At 38.2% G+C, this 18,686-nt stretch overlaps 1 protein-coding gene across 1 annotated transcript; it reads right to left on the bottom strand.

Moving 5' to 3' along the window:
• Positions 1 to 246: 246 nt before the first annotated feature.
• On the bottom strand, positions 247 to 17,288 carry LOC117269033 (splicing factor U2AF 65 kDa subunit-like). The gene is made up of 11 exons (XM_033645848.1): positions 17,123 to 17,288; positions 14,851 to 15,025; positions 14,521 to 14,624; positions 14,042 to 14,193; positions 13,816 to 13,932; positions 12,077 to 12,215; positions 11,890 to 11,969; positions 6,714 to 6,836; positions 4,675 to 4,761; positions 3,830 to 4,072; positions 247 to 2,675 (listed from the first exon to the last, which is right to left on the bottom strand). Exons 1-11 carry the CDS (start codon positions 17,169 to 17,171, stop codon positions 2,544 to 2,546), a joined length of 1,401 nt encoding a protein of 466 aa, XP_033501739.1. The 5' UTR covers positions 17,172 to 17,288; the 3' UTR covers positions 247 to 2,543.
• Between the last annotated feature and the right edge of the window lie 1,398 nt (positions 17,289 to 18,686).

Here is an 18,686-nt window from a genome sequence, read left to right as displayed (position 1 = left end):
TTATACTGATGGTAAAAATATGTGTTAGCCATAGTTTAAATATAGTGTTGCATTTTCTCATTATGACCACAGGAGGACAGTGAAAACTCTCGTTTATAAATACTGTTACACAAGTCTAACCAGAAACAACACAAACACTGCTGAAAACCCTTTGTAAAATAAATGTTAATTATCTGTACAAGCACTTCTAACTGACCCTGTGTTTTGATAGGATAGTGCAGAAAAAGGACTCCCCCACACACAGACTGACAGTGGATGCAAGCATTTATTCAAGGCAATGGCAGTGGCAGGGATTGTACAAACTGAAAATGTTTTTCAATGTTTGGCCATCCAAAAATGTATAAAATACAGCGGCTGTTTATCATTAGTTGATATGTTCCACTTATTACACTAAAATACAGTTTGAAACAGAACATACTGTTTGCTGCAGCCTCTGTGCAAACCAGGTGATGTCCAAATGGTTATTCTCTCACATCCCATTGTCAGACAGATTTGTTTGGGTATTTGGGCCTGCATTTTTCAAGAAGATAAAAGTTATTTCATAATAAATTAATGCTTTCATTTAATACATTTTCTGTGACAGATCACACAAAGAATAAAGCTTTTAAAAAGTCATTTGACATGATATCTGCAAAATTTAAAAGTGCGTTTCTCAACATGTGCATAACTACTTTATTTTTTCAATGAGACCACGAAGACTGATTTGATTTTGTTTTTCTGATTTTGAAGACAAATTGTTGAATATTGCTGGTTAGATAGATGCCACTGACCATCCATTAAGCCCCGCCCCTTTTGATACAGTTGCTATGTCAATTAAACAACATTATGTCATTTCTGCCACTAGGGGTCTCTCAATCAAAACAGCAACAAAAGAAAGACTTTGAAGATGTCTGAAGTAGTGTGGGATAATAGGAGTTGTTGGCTTCATTGTTAAACAACCACAGACGAAAATCTGACATGATGATTCAGGCAGAAATTCTGTTCACTGTCAAGGAAATGTGTTCTGAGTTTTGTCCATGTAACATTTAGTCACATTATTTCAGTTATGTCATTTTATTCTAATGAAACGGCTGCAAGTGATGTTAGCTATTACGTTAACTTGCTAACCCACAATTAGCATTAGATGAGCTGACTGTTGTGGCTAACTTTATGTGGCATATTCAGTTGTGGGGTAGCTAGCGCCCTGGAGCAACTTGAATTCAGCCATTACAAACCCAAGTGCCATGTCCGAAGCTGTGGCCTTCTTTCCCCCGGTGAAGGAGTCTCCAAGGGGGGAGTGAGGCGGAGGGACTGTTGGGTATGCTAGCTAGCTATGCCTTTTAACTTGTGTCATTATTGGTCTGACAAGTAAGCAGGGCTAGAAGGGGCTAGAAGAATCATTGCGTGCAACTCTACAATAAAATAAGCTTTTACCCCAAACAATATGTAGCAGTAAATGCTGATATTGTGGTAGTTGCCACAAATAAATCAACGTATGTGAAAAACACCACATGTTGTAATGTTATGACGTTACCGTACACTTTATATAAGCCACTGGATCGAGAAATATGCCAATAAATTAGGTCTTTACTGGATAACTGTATTGCGTCATCATCACACAGCAGAGAAACACTACCTAGCTAGCTAATTTTAACCCCACAAACTGGCTAGCATTTGCAATGTGCTCCTTGGAGGTAATGCTCAGTTAGCTACCGTAGCTAGTAAGCTACATCTGGCTTGGTTTTGTAAAAGTTTTGCTTTTACTACAGCCCTAGTTACGGTTGCTAAGCTATAATCGGACAACGGCCGTTCCTGGGGGAGGGGCTTAACAAACAAAAGTCAGTGTTTAATAAGAAGGTTTCAACCAAGACAAATTTCCCTTTTAAAGATCAATTTCTAATTCAAGTAGCTTCCAGTGTGCATGGCCAATTTAATATATTTCTTATCTTTTAGATATTAATGTTTCATATTTACAAAATGACCTTTGAGGCCGCTCTGATAAAAACAAAAGTAAACATTTGGTCTGTGTAAGCAGTGCAGGTAATAGCATCATATATGTTTAAGGAACATTAATATGTGATGTATAGAGGAAAATATTACTTTGGAAAAATAAATAAATAAAAACCTTTTTCTCTCACAGCCACACAATAAACGCTATGATGGCTTCTCAAATCTAAAACAGAAATGAATGTTTGTGCTCAGGAGGGAAATCTAAACATTAGACTGTTTTTTTCTCATATAGTGCATACTTCATAAGACAGCTACTCTGGCATTGTCAGGCAGTATTAGTGTAGATAAGATACATGTCACATTCATTCTACTACAAATGTAAAGGATACTACAGTATTTTTTGAATTCATAATGAGATCGGCTCACTGTGTGGGTGTTAAAGCTAAAGCTGGGAGTTAGATATTCAGTGGAGAAACACACACTGCAGTCCAGTTTGTTAAGTAGAAGATGTAATAAAACAAGTCTTTTCTTGGACGCGTTCACGACATTCAGAGGAGTAAAGAAACCGACTGGAGCCAAGCTCGCAAACAGAAAAGGAGGACTCGTCTGTGCTTTCAAAACTCGTGTCTGTGATACATGTCTGGATCATAGTATTTGGTGACCACCACTCTGTTGGCAAACTTTCGGCCGGTGAGAGCTTGCATGGCTTTCTGACAGTCTGCTGCAGAAACATACTCCACAAAGATCTAGAATAAAAAACAGTCGGTCAGGTCCTGAACAGTATGAAGATGAGCGGAGGATCTTAGATGTATTCACAGATAAAAGAAAATCTTAGAAAAGCAGTTGTATGCTGCTTTTTACTGCAGGTGGGAAACAAGACGAACATTTGTCAAACAAACCAATTAGTATTCAACCTTGCAGTCTTTTCTCTTGTAAAATCAAAAAATGGTGCCACAAAACAATTCCAATTACGCACAAATCTGACCTTTGTGCCACTTGTGTGAGTACATTCTCTAGTGTGGCTTACTGTAGTGTGCCAAACTGTAATGTGCTCATTACTGCCCCCTGAGGCCTGAGAGCAGAAAACACCCACTGACACTAAGGTTGTGGTTGTTTTTTCAGGGTTTCTAGTCTAGTTCTACACCTTAAGGCAGATTTGAGACTTTTTAAAACTTTTTTCAACTCAGAATGTCATTTAAGACCAATTCTCTAAAACCGGAATCAGTTGCTTAGGATTCAGGACTATTTTGCTCATATGTTTATTGTAACAGTTGTAACAGTTTTTTTTAGTCTGACCAGCCTGGTGAATGTATGGGATTTTGTTTTTAACGTCTTTTCATTTTAAGCTTCATAAAGAAAAATGTATCGAGAATTAAAAAAAGGTTTTAAAAGAGACTTCAAGGATCAAGTCCAGCTGGTTGGTTTGACAAATGTACATCTGGTTATCTTACCCACCTCTGTTAAAGACATTGGACACTTTATTGTCATTGTAGAAGTATTCCACATAGTCGATGAGATAGTCCAAGACGGGGCTACTTCTTCTAAGTTGTCATGAGAGCACTAGTTTATAAAATATTGCTCTGAAAATGGTAATGGAACATTAATTTTCAGGCTTACCAAGACACAAATCACCATGACCTGTGGTTGCTAATAGATTTCAGACTTTTATTCAAGAACTGTTTTTGGTGTCTAATTCATCAGAACTTCACTATCATTTTTCACTATGTTTTCCAGTTTGAAAGTCAAAAAGCAAAGACCAGTAACAACCCAGTGGGTGATGGGTTTGAGGGTTTGCCAGACCAGAATGAGACAAGCAGAAATTTGTGTGCTGGCTTTGTGGAGCTAATTTAGTTTAACAATCTATGTTTGGAGTCTAAACATGTTCAGACACCAGGCTCACCTTTCCACAGCCGGGAACTTCCACACCATCGACTGGTCGGGGGATCTCAATGGAGCGGACGCTGCCGTACTTGCAGCACTCTTCGCGGATGTCTTCAAGGATCTCCTCGTAGTCTTCGTCATCCACCAGCTCCTCAGGCATCACCATGTTGAGAAGGCACAGCACCTCAGTGGGCATGCCGGAGTTCTGCAGCCTCTGAAGCCCAGGGACCTGCAGCGTCACCGGGGTCTCTATGATGGAGGTCTGGGTGTGGAGGAAGAGTTGTACACATCAGCTTAGAGTCAGTTTTTTTTTAAATAAGACTCTGGTACAGACTACCAGATTCAGTCTTATACTAAATATATTTCCTGTAGAGCTGCTTCCTGTCCCCCCCTCCCTCCGCTTGTTACTGTATCTTTGGCATTCCTTCAGTGGATAAACATGCTGGAAGTCATTTTTCCACTGACCTTTCACTCCCACCATCTGCCACTGTGAGAAAATTAAGCTCCTTTTGTCCAATCAGAGTTGACATGACATAAAACAGGAGGAACACCAAAGATACAAATTATCTAATTAATGATGGCTGAATTACATTTAGGAATAGATCAGGTTTCTTTTCAGGATGCCTGAAATTTCTAACCATAAATGAAGTTGGATTTTTAAACGTACATTTTGAAAGAATATATGGAATATATTAAATAAATACACAACAAGAGAAAACAAGTAGAAAGAAATATACAATTCAAATTAAAAAAAAAAATACCAGGGAAATACCAGGATATTATTCTACGTTGTCGTGCATGCTGGCACGCTGTCACACTTGCACTTTTCCACAGTGATCTTTAAGGAACAGTACAAGGACTCACAGGATTGGCATTTTTAGCTCCCACACTTGCCCTTTGGACTATCAGCTTTTTGTCGCCCAGTTGCATCCCATTAAGCCCAGCAACTGCCTGATGGAGAAAACACACAACCATTTACATTTAATAACAAACACCACAGCTAATAATCTCAACACACAATTAGAATTACTGCCTAGTGACTGTATGCCTCCACGAACCCATCAAGATGCAAAAACAGGGATGCTTCACACAGCACAGAGGATCTATACAATCAGCACAGTTTAAAGGAGGGCGCTTGTGATTAGTGCCACCAACTCAGTATCACATTAAATGCCTCCCCTTCTGTTCATGAGGTATGGCATTGAAAAATGGCCAGAAAAGTGTTTTTGCAGAACATTACGATGTCACAGTGAAGTTGACCTTTGACCTTTTGGATAGAAAATGTCATCACTTAAAGCTATAGTTGGTAATCCTTTTCAGAAACACTTTTTGTTATACTGGGTGAAATGGGCCTTCCACCCTGAGAGTAGTCAATACATAATGTGTTCAGAAAAAGGAATGAAAAAAATCCAACCTCTGTGGCAGCTGCAGGCCTGTAAAAACTCTGACCAATCCCTGCCATTCGGTGCGAATGGAAAGAACCAATCAGATGCCTTCATGTCTCGTCCTGCCCAAGCCCCTCCGTCCCTCCCTCCCTCCTCCCTGCGTGCACTCATCACGTGTCACCGTTGCCGGACATATTCAGCACACTCCTCAGCAGAAATACCGAGTTAGCAGGAGTTTGCTGAACAATGGCAGGGAAAATGCAGCCAAAAGTACCACTTCCAGCATTACTTGTAACTGTTCGCCCCGCTAAACAGGCTAAGAAAAGAAAGTTGGAGGCAGAAAAGGCTGTGACGAAAAAGGCTTTGGATAAAGCGAGAGGACAAACCAGACGCCAACATCGGTGCAGCTTTTGAACGGTGGAGACAACTGAGGGAGCTGAAGGGCCTGAAAAGTGATGCAGAGGTTGCTGTCTTTCTGTTAGACAGGTAATTATTTGTTTGCTTTGGGGGGATTTGTTATTTTACTCAGCTCTCCTCTGCCCTGCTGACTCCTACTGCAGGATGCGCGTTCAAGCTTGTAGAGCCATGGTTTTGGACGGAGCACTGATGGGAGGGGGAGGAGGGGGTGGAGCTTAGAGGAGGTGCCGCTTTCAAATCTTGCTAGCTCTCCAACATTACCAACTATAGCTTTAATTATTTTATTTTATTAGACATTAGTGGGATTTTTTGTTATAATTACTGGCTGAATTCTTGAGTTATGGCCAAAAACATGTTTTGTGAGGTCACAGTGACCTTGACCTTTGACAACCAAAGTGGAATTAGTTTATTCTTCAGTCCAAGTGGATGTTTGTGTCAAATTTGAAGAAATTCCCTCAAGGTGTTCTTGAGATATTGCATTCATGAGAATGAGACCAATGCTAGGCCACATTGATCTTTGACCACTAAATTCTAATCAGTTTATCGCTGAGCCCAAGTGGACATTTTTGCCAAATTTAAGTAAATTCCCTTAAGGTCTTCTTGAAAATCATGTTCACAAGAATGAGACAGACGCAAGGTTGCAAGGAACAGATGTACAGATCAACAGAAAACCCCAAAACATAATTCCTCTGGCCATGGCTATTCCTGGTGCAGAAGCATGAAAAATACTGTCATAATTAGCATATGAATTCTTCAGTTTCTGGCCAAAAACATGTTTCATGAGGTCACGTGACCTTGAACTTTGACCTTAGACCACCAAATTCTAATCAGTTCATCGCTGAGTCCTAGTAAACGTTTGTTTGAAAAAATTTCCCTCAAGGTTTTCTTGAAATATCACCTTCAGGAGAATGACACAGACAAGGTCACAGTGATCTTGACTTTTGACTTATGAGCCTATAAAATGAATTGTTTATCCTGAAGTCCAAATGGACATTTGTGCCAAATTTGAAGAAATCCCCTTGAGGCGTTCTTGAGATACTGCAATGAGGTGAATGGGACGTACGTATAGATGGAGGCATATAAACTGCACATAACCATTACCTGATCAGTGGCGCTGATGTCTACGTATTCGCAAAAGGCGTAACCTTTCGACAGTGACGTGGCACTGTCCTTCACAAGATTGAACGCTTTGAGAGGCCCAAACGATGTCAAGAGCTCCTTTACCTGCAAACAAGAATCAGATGAAAATATGAGACTAATAATTCATAGTGACCATGCAGAAACCTACAGAGTGAATTCTAAATGTCACAGTCACATCACAGTCTATTTATAACATGATTACTGGATGTAAAATGTATGCAGTTAATGCGCTTTGCTTGTTTGTACATTTGTGCATTTTACAGATTCTGCATTGCTATAAAAAGAAGAAAGAAGAGACGGCGGTGGATAAAAATGTTCATGTCTTTTGAGGGTTTAGGGAGGATGTGAAGGGCTGATGATGCGGAACTGAGCTACATCTGGGGAACATAAAAATAACTTCCTGAAATATCAGTGAGACAGAGTTTTAAATATGCAAATTATATTGAAAGAGAAAAATTCTCATATTCAAAGTTGGAAGTATTTTTACGGCAAGCTGAGCTGTAAATGGTGCAGGGTAAAATAAAAAATAAATGATCTTATTTAGATTTAACAGACTGATTATTACTGTATTTTGCCAACTACAGGCAAATTACATCACACCAGTGGGACAATATGTTTTCTTACCTTTACATTAAAAGCTGAATACAGCACCCCCCCCCAAAAAAACCCACCACCATAAACAACAGCATCCCCAAGTCACAATGATCAGGCCTTAATCCCCAAAATCCCCGGGTCCTAAACGCGCTCCAAAAGCATGATGGGAGACAGAAAGTAGCCAGTAAGGGAGCCTGCTGGCTGGGAGTGTATCCGTGTGAGGACCAGAATGTCTTACTTGCCTTGTGTTACATGTTGGCATGGCAGCAGTAGATGAGTACTACTGAACAAATTATGAGCGCAGACTTAACGATCTTACAGGCCCCTAGCTGGGGACAAAGTGGGGGAACAAAAATGAAAGAGCTGTGAGTATCAACGCAGTGGCAAGTGACTGCAAGAATTAAAAAATAAAATAAGTCAGTGAATAATATACATCAGGCTACATGTGCTCTGCAAGGTAGTTAGAGTATATGAGACAGAATGGACAGGTAAGAGTTAAATTCACTGTGTAAGTTTACACCATCTGCTCACCTGAGAGCAAAGATGGAGCTGTGAATCTGTTTAGTCCTTCAAAGTATTAGACTCAGTTATGAGTGCAGCCTATTTATAAGCAAATATTTACTGTAACTTTTGATGTTCTCAAAGAAAAAGTCCACCTATATACTTATACTGTTATTTACTTTCCAATGTTCAATTAATTTCCTTTTTTTTTAATTTTCTTTTTTTGTGTGAATTTTTTGGGTGTTTTCCTGCTTTGTGCTGTAACTGCTGCACAACAATTTCCCTCGAGATAAATAAAGTTCTATCTTACATTATCTTTTTTTTCCACATAAACAATCTTGATACAGATCTGCTTGATCAGATTTGTTTTTTAGGTAATTGTGACAAAGATACATACTGAATGTGACATTCTTCAGCTGAAAATCAACTTGTAAATGCTCTCTGGTTGACAAACTATGTAAAAGCGACCTAGTTTGGTATTTCTGTACTGATCTTTCTTGTTACTTATCGACCGACATATAAGAACAGGGCCGGCCCTAAATTTCTCAAGGCCCTGTGCGGGATTTGGTTTGGGGGGGCCCCCCATTGTTATGTGTTGCCACTTCACATGGCACTGGACCAATTTGTATATTGTAAATATGGGTTTAAGCAAACATTATAAGGAAGATACTGGAGATACTTATCCCAATAAGTGTTGACTTTTGTTCTTTTCTTGGTCATTCATTTTGTTACACTTTCTTTCATGTTGTACATGTATACAGCTGCAAAATGTATATATTTTGTGTATGTATATATTATACAACAGAGTCCTAGGAGTGCTTTTTTTCATCGGCTACAGTAAACTACTTACTTAGCTTACCCAAATTGTCTATTTCACCCATCTCTGAGCTTATTGCTTTTTTTTGTTTGTTTGGGTTTTTTTTTTGGCATAATGTTATGAAATGTTGTCTGCTTGTGTTTAGGACATTTTTAGATGTTACATTTTTTGTTGTTATTGTTTCACGTTCATTAAAAAAAAATTAGGGGGGCCCTGAGCAACTGCTTCTATCACTTTATGTGTACACCAACATCAATACATCTGCAATGAGCGAATATTGGCTGATATATCGAATATATATATATACAGTACAGGCCAAAAGTTTGGACACACCTTCTCATTCAATGTGTTTTCTTTATTTTCATGACTATTTACATTGTAGATTCTCACTGAAGGCATCAAAACTATGAATGAACACATGTGGAGTTATGTACTTAACAAAAAAAGGTGAAATAACTGAAAACATGTTTTATATTCTAGTTTCTTCAAAATAGCCACCCTTTGCTCTGATTACTGCTTTGCACACTCTTGGCATTCTCTCCATGAGCTTCAAGAGGTAGTCACCTGAAATGGTTTTCCAACAGTCTTGAAGGAGTTCCCAGAGGTGTTTAGCACTTGTTGGCCCCTTTGCCTTCACTCTGCGGTCCAGCTCACCCCAAACCATCTCGATTGGGTTCAGGTCCGGTGACTGTGGAGGCCAGGTCATCTGCCGCAGCACTCCATCACTCTCCTTCTTGGTCAAATAGCCCTTACACAGCCTGGAGGTGTGTTTGGGGTCATTGTCCTGTTGAAAAATAAATGATCGTCCAACTAAACGCAAACCGGATGGCATGTCGCTGCAGGATGCTGTGGTAGCCATGCTGGTTCAGTGTGCCTTCAATTTTGAATAAATCCCCAACAGTGTCACCAGCAAAACACCCCCACACCATCACACCTCCTCCTCCATGCTTCACAGTGGGAACCAGGCATGTGGAATCCATCCGTTCACCTTTTCTGCGTCTCACAAAGACACAGCGGTTGGAACCAAAGATCTCAAATTTGGACTCATCAGACCAAAGCACAGATTTCCACTGGTCTAATGTCCATTCCTTGTGTTTCTTGGCCCAAACAAATCTCTTCTGCTTGTTGCCTCTCCTTAGCAGTGGTTTCCTAGCAGCTATTTGACCATGAAGGCCTGATTCGCGCAGTCTCCTCTTAACAGTTGTTCTAGAGATGGGTCTGCTGCTAGAACTCTGTGTGGCATTCATCTGGTCTCTGATCTGAGCTGCTGTTAACTTGCCATTTCTGAGGCTGGTGACTCGGATGAACTTATCTTCAGAAGCAGAGGTGACTCTTGGTCTTCCTTTCCTGGGTCAGTCCTCATGTGTGCCAGTTTCGTTGTAGCGCTTGATGGTTTTTGCGACTCCACTCGGGGACACATTTAAAGTTTTTGCAATTTTCCGGACTGACTGACCTTCATTTCTTAAAGTAATGATGGCCACTGGTTTTTCTTTAGTTAGCTGATTGGTTCTTGCCATAATATGAATTTTAACAGTTGTCCAATAGGGCTGTCGGCTGTGTATTAACCTGACTTCTGCACAACACAACTGATGGTCCCAACCCCATTGATAAAGCAAGAAATTCCACTAATTAACCCTGATAAGGCACACCTGTGAAGTGGAAACCATTTCAGGTGACTACCTCTTGAAGCTCATGGAGAGAATGCCAAGAGTGTGCAAAGCAGTAATCAGAGCAAAGGGTGGCTATTTTGAAGAAACTAGAATATAAAACATGTTTTCAGTTATTTCACCTTTTTTTGTTAAGTACATAACTCCACATGTGTTCATTCATAGTTTTGATGCCTTCAGTGAGAATCTACAATGTAAATAGTCATGAAAATAAAGAAAACGCATTGAATGAGAAGGTGTGTCCAAACTTTTGGCCTGTACTGTATATGTATATATATATATTATAATTATTATATATTATTCTGGCTCCAGCTGCAAGCAATTACTATTTTCTGATTTTAGTCTGTCGATCACTTGGTCAACTAAATTAAAAAAAAACATGCAAAAAGCAAAATATTCAAAAAATGCTCATCACAAGATGTCTTCAAACTCTTTGTTTTATCCAGAATCCAAAGATACGCAATAAATAATGATATAAAAGAGTGAAAAGCAACAACTTCTCATGTTTGAGAAGCTAGAACCAGAAAATATTTGTCAATTTCGGTCTGATAAGTGACTTTTACAATTACTCGATCAGGGCTCATATCAGCGATTATTCTGCTGCTAATTTTCTTATCAATCAACTGATAAATCGTTTATAAATACAAGAAAACTGTAAAAATTTATAATTATTGAAATTAAAAGTCCTACTGCCACAGACGCTTCTTATTTTGCCCGACCAAAACTTTAAGATTTCAAATATTAAAGTTTATTATCACATAAGTCATGAAATAACACAAAAAACAACTAATCACATTTAATTATGATACTGTCACTTAACTTTGCTGCGGGTCAACTAATAACTTCTTCAGCTAATCATACAGCTACTGAACTATGGGCTGTGTGACAGCCACTCATCCTGTTTTCTTAAGGTGGACTTTTTCTTTGACAACATAGACTCAGATGAACAAGTAGCAGCACTCAAGATTAAATATCACACAGAAATAAATACAGCCTCTTATGTGAACATACTGGACTTTGCTTACCTTTCTTTAATCAGTATGCTTAACATGAGAAAGGTATAAGCAGTTTACTTTGATAGTCACAAAAAGCCTTTTTATAATATCCATATATGATTAATGACATGATATGACTTAAGTTTCAGATAGTTTAGGCAAAATATTAAAAATAAAAGCTAATTATCTATAGAAGTTGTCCATTGTGATAAAGGAAAATATCAGATACATATTCACAAATAATCACAAAACGGAATTTAATATTACCCTGTTCATGTTTTCCATGTATGGTGTTATTGTTAACTTTGTCATTTTTGGTCTTTGTTTGTATATATCACGTTGGGGTCACGTTCTGTTTCTGGCTCTAATAAACAGCTGTTTTTGACTCTTCAAGGAAAACTTCTGTTTTCTCTCTACCACAACACAGTTTTTGATTTTTCATTTCATAAAGAAATTTAAAACATATTTTGTGCCATGTTTAAAGTGCGACAAAAAAACCTCAGCAAGTGTGAGTAAAATGAGGAAACATGAGTGCACCTGTTCAGTCTGTTTCAGTTAAATACCTGGTCATCGTTAAGGTAGTTCGGAAGGCCTCCTATAAACAGTTTGTGGGGGGAGTCTGGAACGACTGTGGAGACGACGCCTACAGAGAACAAAATCACAAGTATGAAAAACATTTTCTTATATCATGAAATAAAATATGTCATTACTTAACACCGTAACTTAATACCGTATTACTCAGTGACAAACCTGGGACATGGAAAGCAGGCTGCTCAGAGATACCAGGTAAAGGCCGATAGTCATGAGGTCTTCTTATCTTCAGTGACTGACCCTGAAAAATGATTCCATCGAAGGCCATCGCCTGCGTCGTCTCGTCTACAGACCGAAACTAAAGAGGAAAATCAATGTGAGACTTCAGCTGTTCCAACAACAACATTTGAAATCTGCACATCTGTTATTTTTACATTCTTATCTTTTTATATTCAAATCATGTGATGATAACAGGCTTTTAAAAATCCAATTTGATTAACATTTCACACGTCTGTGGATAATGTCTTTATTAATGGTAAAATCTTATTAATGGAAATTAAAAAAAGCAGTAACATGATGCAAACAAAAAACCCTACGTTTAATAATGTTTGTGTGTCGTGTCTGTGAAATAAACTAGCAAATAAAATAAAATCCCTGTAAAGTCTTTATATGGATTATAGGGGACCCATTATGCTCATTTTCATGTTCTCAGTTTTACTTTGGCTTTCTACAAGAACATGTTCACACATGTTCAAAAAAAACTTTGTTTTCCAAACACTTTCTGCTGGAACACCTGTATTTACCTGTCATAGCAAATGGGGTATGACTGTAACGGAGAACGGCAGCACTTTCTAACATTAAAAAATCACCAATAACACAACCAGACACATTTCGGCAGGAATGTGATCTCACATCAGGGAGAAATTAATGACATTAGCAACCAAGATTACATGCTCTACTGACGTTAGTATGTAGCTACATGTAGCAGTGTACTTGCCAGGGAATGATGGGAGTAACAGCAGTTTCTACCACCAATAAAAGCTTCTAAACCAAAATCTTCACAACCAGACATGTTCCAGCAGGAATATGATGCGAAATTTGGGAGAAATTACCAATATCGTCAACCAAGATAACGTGTTTCCCTGACGTTAGCATACATGTAGCAGTGTGCTTGCAGCCAGGGAATGACTGTAACGGAGTGTAGCGGCAGTTTCTACTGTGAAAAAACACCAATAAAAAATTCTGAGCCAAAGTCTTCACGACCAGACATGTTCCATCAGGAATATGATGCGAAATTTGGGAGAAATTACCAATATCTTTAACCAAGATAACATGTTTCCCTGACGTTAGCATACATGTAGCAGTGTGCTTGCAGCCAGGGAATGACTGTAACGGAGTGTAGCAGCAGTTTCTACCGTGAAAAAACACCAATAAAAAATTCTGAGCCAAAGTCTTCACAACCAGACATGTTCCATCAGGAATATGATGCGAAATTTGGGAGAAATTACCAATATCTTCAACCAAGATAACATGTTTCCCTGATGTTAGCATGTAGCTACATGTAGCAAGGTAAGAAAAAGAAATCTTTCACAAGCTGACCTCAACTTGTCTCTAAAGTAGATGAATGGTTTGAACCCTGAGGTTTTTGCTCACAGGGATTACTTTTACATACACTTTACCCATTATTTGAAATTTCTCCATGTTTAAAATGAACATCTGACATTGTTACAATACACTGTATTTATATATTACAGGAAAAATGTAAAAGCATAATAGGGCCCCTTTAAACAAACATGAGAGTGATATCAGTCTTCTCATCTGACAAATATAGAATGAGCATGTATTCCAAAATGTAAAAGTATTACTTTAAATGCAGACTTTATGAAGGCAGCAGCAATAATATAATATATAGTATAATAATATACATTACATTAGGAAAGCAAAGTTTTTCTACACACCTCTAAGAAAGCAAAGTTTTTATCCTGATTAATCTGCACAGCGAGCACAGGGTTGCTTGGGGCTTGTGAAAGGCCTGCAAGTCTCATCTGAGCGTTGAAGAACTCTGCCATAGACTCCTGAGGAGGAAAACAACAAACAGCATGGCTGGAAACAACATGAACACATCAGTGTTTGGTGTAAATGTCACAGTTAATGTAAAAAACAGGACGTCAAATAAGACTTTACCTCAGTTACTCCAAAGGGAATATTTCCAACATAAAGGCGTCTGGCTTGTCTTGTCATCTGACTGCCAACTATGGGCACTTGTGTTGGAGCTGCAGCCACTCCAGTGGTGGTGGATGTTGCCAGCAGAGCTATTGTTGGTATCTGCCCTGCCGCTGAAAGAGAGAGAGGAACAAGTGGAAGCTCAGCTACAAACCTACAGCAAACTGTGCTTCCTTATTACAAATAGTATATCACTGGATTACTCTGATGCTGAAGAAAACTTGAAAACATGATGATTCTCAGGCAGGCTCTAGAGGGACTGAGTTATGACTCCAAGAGGGAGTATGAATTTGAGCTTTAAGGTGAATTTTACCCTTTTTTGGAAGCAGAACTACAGCCGTGTTCGAGCCTGGATACAAGCTCAAAAACATTAATGTAGGTGTAGCTCTGAAGAAGTCTGACTCGGGACTAAACAAGCAAAGAGAGAACATGATAAGCACCTTGCATAGCTTTATATTGCATTGGTGTGATGTGTTCAAAGCCAGGAGGAGGCACATCCCAGTATTTGCAGGTCCTTTTCTTCCTTGTTCGCCTCGGAGAGTGGCTGCAGAGAAACGAAAATAAAAGCTCAAGGACCATATTTACACAGTGAAACTTATGTGCAATCTGTAAAAAAAGCTCTACAACCCTCTGAACACTACCTACTCAACAACAGCAGACAGACACGGCTAGAGACAAGCTTTTGAACATAGTGGAGCATTTAGCATCTAAAGAGCCAGATATTTCCTGCAGCAATGAGTTGGCTAGTGCTGCATCTTTCACCCACTGACCTGTGCTTCTTGTGGTCCCGGGACGAGCTCCTGCGGTCCCGGCTCTTGCGGTCTCGGCTGCGGCTTCTCTTCTCTCGACTGCGACTCCCTCGGTCTTTGCTCCAGCTGCGATGCTTGTCACCTCGGCCAGGAGATCCACTGCGACTCCTCTTTTTGTGTCTTTCTCTTTCTCTCTCTGTGCAGCAGAAAGAAATAACTACTACATTTCTGCCAAAAAAATCATTGAGCAGCATCTCATTAGCATGTGCTTTATGCAGAGGTGGAGTGTAACTAAGTAAATTTACTCAAGTAAAATACCTTAATTTAAGTATTTTGTAATTTCTGGTACTTATACAATGTATAAAAATTGTACTTTTTACACCACTTCATTTATTTAACAGCCATACAGTAGTGACTTTGATTTTATAATAACAGAAAACCTATAACAAACATAATGCTTAATAATAATGCTTAATAATAATGCAGGACTTTTACTTGTAACTGTGATATTGCTACTAATACTTAAATGAAGGACCTATTCATCTTCCGCTTGGCTATAAATTATGGTGACCTGAATATGTTTGGGCTTTTGGACTGTTTGTCAGTCTTTAGGAAGTAGTAATGGGTGTGTTTCACATTTTTCTGACATTTTCTTTTTTGATTAAATAATTAAACGCTTATTAATCAAAAAATAAATGGCAGATTGATTGATGATGAAAATAAAAGTAAAATCCGGCCCTAATATTTAGTATTACTGTATTATTCATATTCTTTACAGACTATTCAGATTATGCTACAAACAATACTTTCACATGCCCATGGACCACAGGTGGAAATTAGCTAGTAGCCAAATCTGGCACAAAACATCTCTTCTCTTTTTTGGGATTAATGTATTTTTGCCCATGGTCCCTGGTATAAATAAATTTAACAAACTATCAAAACTTAATTGATGGATCTGTTTCTTTTTTATAATTACTGCAACGACCTTGAAATGACTCTGTCAATACAAAGTTATTACATTGTTCTGATCCCACATGGTATTAAAAAAAACCCTGCTCTGATTCTCTCCAGTCTCCTCTCTGGACTGGAGAGACAGCTGCATCATATTTCTCAGCGAAATCTGACAGTTTAATGTGGCTGTTCTTCTTGGCAAAGGGGAGCATCAGGTAGAACATGACTTAAGACTTTTTAACAAATCGATAAGAGGTACTCTTGATTTCTGTGTAGATCTTATCCACCGGAAGCTCTACACTGATTAAATGTCAAGTTTTAAATGTAGTATGTTTCCTTTTCTTTCTTTCTTTGTGTCTGGGAGCCTTCTGCTTTGTATTGTGTACTTCTTCACCTCTCCACCTCACTGGAATTGAGATTAGTATTTATATCCATGTAAGTTAGTCTGACAGATTAATTGTTTATTTAAATTGTCAGGAAATAGTGAAACACTCCCATCATAATATTCAAATTCAGATTGTTTTATCTGTCCAACAGCCCAAAAAGCTTCTTAATAGATGCTTTACAGTTTTTATCACATGAAACAAGGGAAAGTAGGGTATTCTCACATTTAAGATCATGGCACTAGGGGAATGCCTATCTTTTTATCAATTATTTTTTTCTGACTGATCAATTTATCAATTAATCAATTCGGCTCTACACACTCTTTTCTTCTGATTATTAAGCATGGTGAGACTTTGTTTTGTTTTTCAGGCGGGCAACATAAATCAAAGCTATGATCTTGATGATGAGGATTTTTATTATCATACTTGTTGTTTTGTTGCTCTTGTCAGGGGAATATCACATATCAGTTACTGACTGATTTTTGTATTATTTTTTATAAATACTGTGTTGCAACAATTAACAATGGATGCCGAATTGAAAAGTACACTATAATGATTGGATACATGTTATATTAAGTCATTTCTACCCGGTGTCTCTTTGCACAAGAGGAAAACATTATAAAAGGTGTCATATTCTCATGCAGTTTGGCATGTAGCTGTCTCGCGCAGGAGGATGGCAGGTAAGTTCACTGTGCACTCTCGCCGGTACCCAGACTGCGTTCAGTGATGTATGTAAGGTTTAGCGTTGTAACGTTAGTGGCTACATGATGAGGATGATATCACCGAGGATCATATTAATTATGCTAACATAAATTAGCTTAGTCATTTTGTGGAAAACTACACGCTGAAGTTGCTGTCAGGTCGGGTTATTCATTCATAAAATAATCAGGGGAGCTAACGGTGCGCACTATGCTAGCTGGAGGACCAAATCGGGGCACAGACAGACCGTTAATACTCACCCTGGCGATTCTCGCTAAGCTGTTTCTCAAATTCCTCGAAATCCGACATTATAGCGGTTTTCTCGGTGTATAAAAATAAAGCTGGTCTGTGTTTTCTGAGGGGGGCGATAAACCAACCAGTGTGTGTGTGTGAGTGTGTGTCAGTGCAGCAAAAACCACTGAAATATTCCCGGTGTCAAAACAGTCAATGTATATATACAACATCCGGTTAAAACCTTCAAAATAAAAGTACTCAGCCGTACTGGGTTTTTTTTTTTACTTCCAGAAATGCCCCCAACCCCAAACCTTAATTAAACTTTTATAGTTTCCTTGCTTAACCCCGGTAAACTGTCACATTTGAGAAGCTAAAACTATGTTTTAGATGACTGAACAAAAAAATCAGTCATCAAAATAGTTGCAGAGTATTTGTCTGTCAATGACTGTGTTTAATAGATGCAGCTCCTTCATGCAAATCATATAAAGTAAGCCAATACAAGGATCTGGCTACCAGCTGAAATCATATGGAATGAAACAATTAATACATTAAAAAAAAAAAAACACTGGCTTAAATAAAATATGTATGGTAGCCTACACAATTAAAAATGAATGCTTTTAAAAATAGTTTGTAGAAAATATTAATGCAATTATGTTTTGGAAAAAAAGTGACCTCTCAGTTATAAACAAAAGATTGGTTGATTTTAGATTTAAGAGATAAGATAAGATAAGATACGATAAGATAAAACTTTATTTATCCCACACCAGGAAAATTCACATGTTACAGCTGCTCAAATAGCACAGATAAAAAGCAACTTGAATGGCAAAAGAATACTTACAGAATAAATATAAAATACAAAAAGATATATATCAGTATAAGGAAAATATTGAATATAAAGTACTAAATTTTGACACAACTATACACTCAATACTATTTGAACTATATACACCTTTCACTTATGCACATATGGAAAAAAGAATAATAATCCTGCCATTAAATAATGAGCCTGTTGAAAATATCAAACTCAATTTGCAAACAAAAACAACCACACTTCACTATTTGCACAAAAAATGTCAACAATGACTTTGTTGCACACACTTTTTATGTATAAAGTTGTACAAAAACCGCAGGGCATGTGCACATATTTTTGGCTTTTATTGTGGAAATGTCAACATCCGGTCACACTATGTAATTTTTTTAAACTTGAGTGACAGAATTTTAGAGCCTTTAATTTCGAGTCTCTCTCTCTCTCTCTCTCTCTCTCTCTCTCTCTCTCTCATTTACACACACACACACACACACACACACACACACACACACACACAAATGAGGTTTCACAATTAAAACTTAATAAATGTCTATAGCCCAATCAGGAGAAATCAACTATGGGTCTTTAGGGGCATGAAAAATGTAGGTTTTGTAAATGTTGGTGTTTGTTAGTATTTCTGCCACCATGCCTGGAGAATTGTGTGTTTTAGAGTTAGTAGTATTCGCACAGGTTATATGGCAGACTATCCTTTGCTAATTTTTAAGGAGATTTTAGTCTCAAAGCCTGCTACCTACAGCTGCTGAATACACAGATCATTTTAA

Source organism: Epinephelus lanceolatus, chromosome 18, assembly GCF_041903045.1.
Source record: "Epinephelus lanceolatus isolate andai-2023 chromosome 18, ASM4190304v1, whole genome shotgun sequence".
Classification (NCBI taxonomy): Eukaryota; Metazoa; Chordata; class Actinopteri; order Perciformes; family Serranidae; genus Epinephelus; species Epinephelus lanceolatus.
The sequence above is the reverse complement of the archived record's forward strand: the minus strand, read 5'-3'. Positions and strand labels throughout refer to the sequence as shown.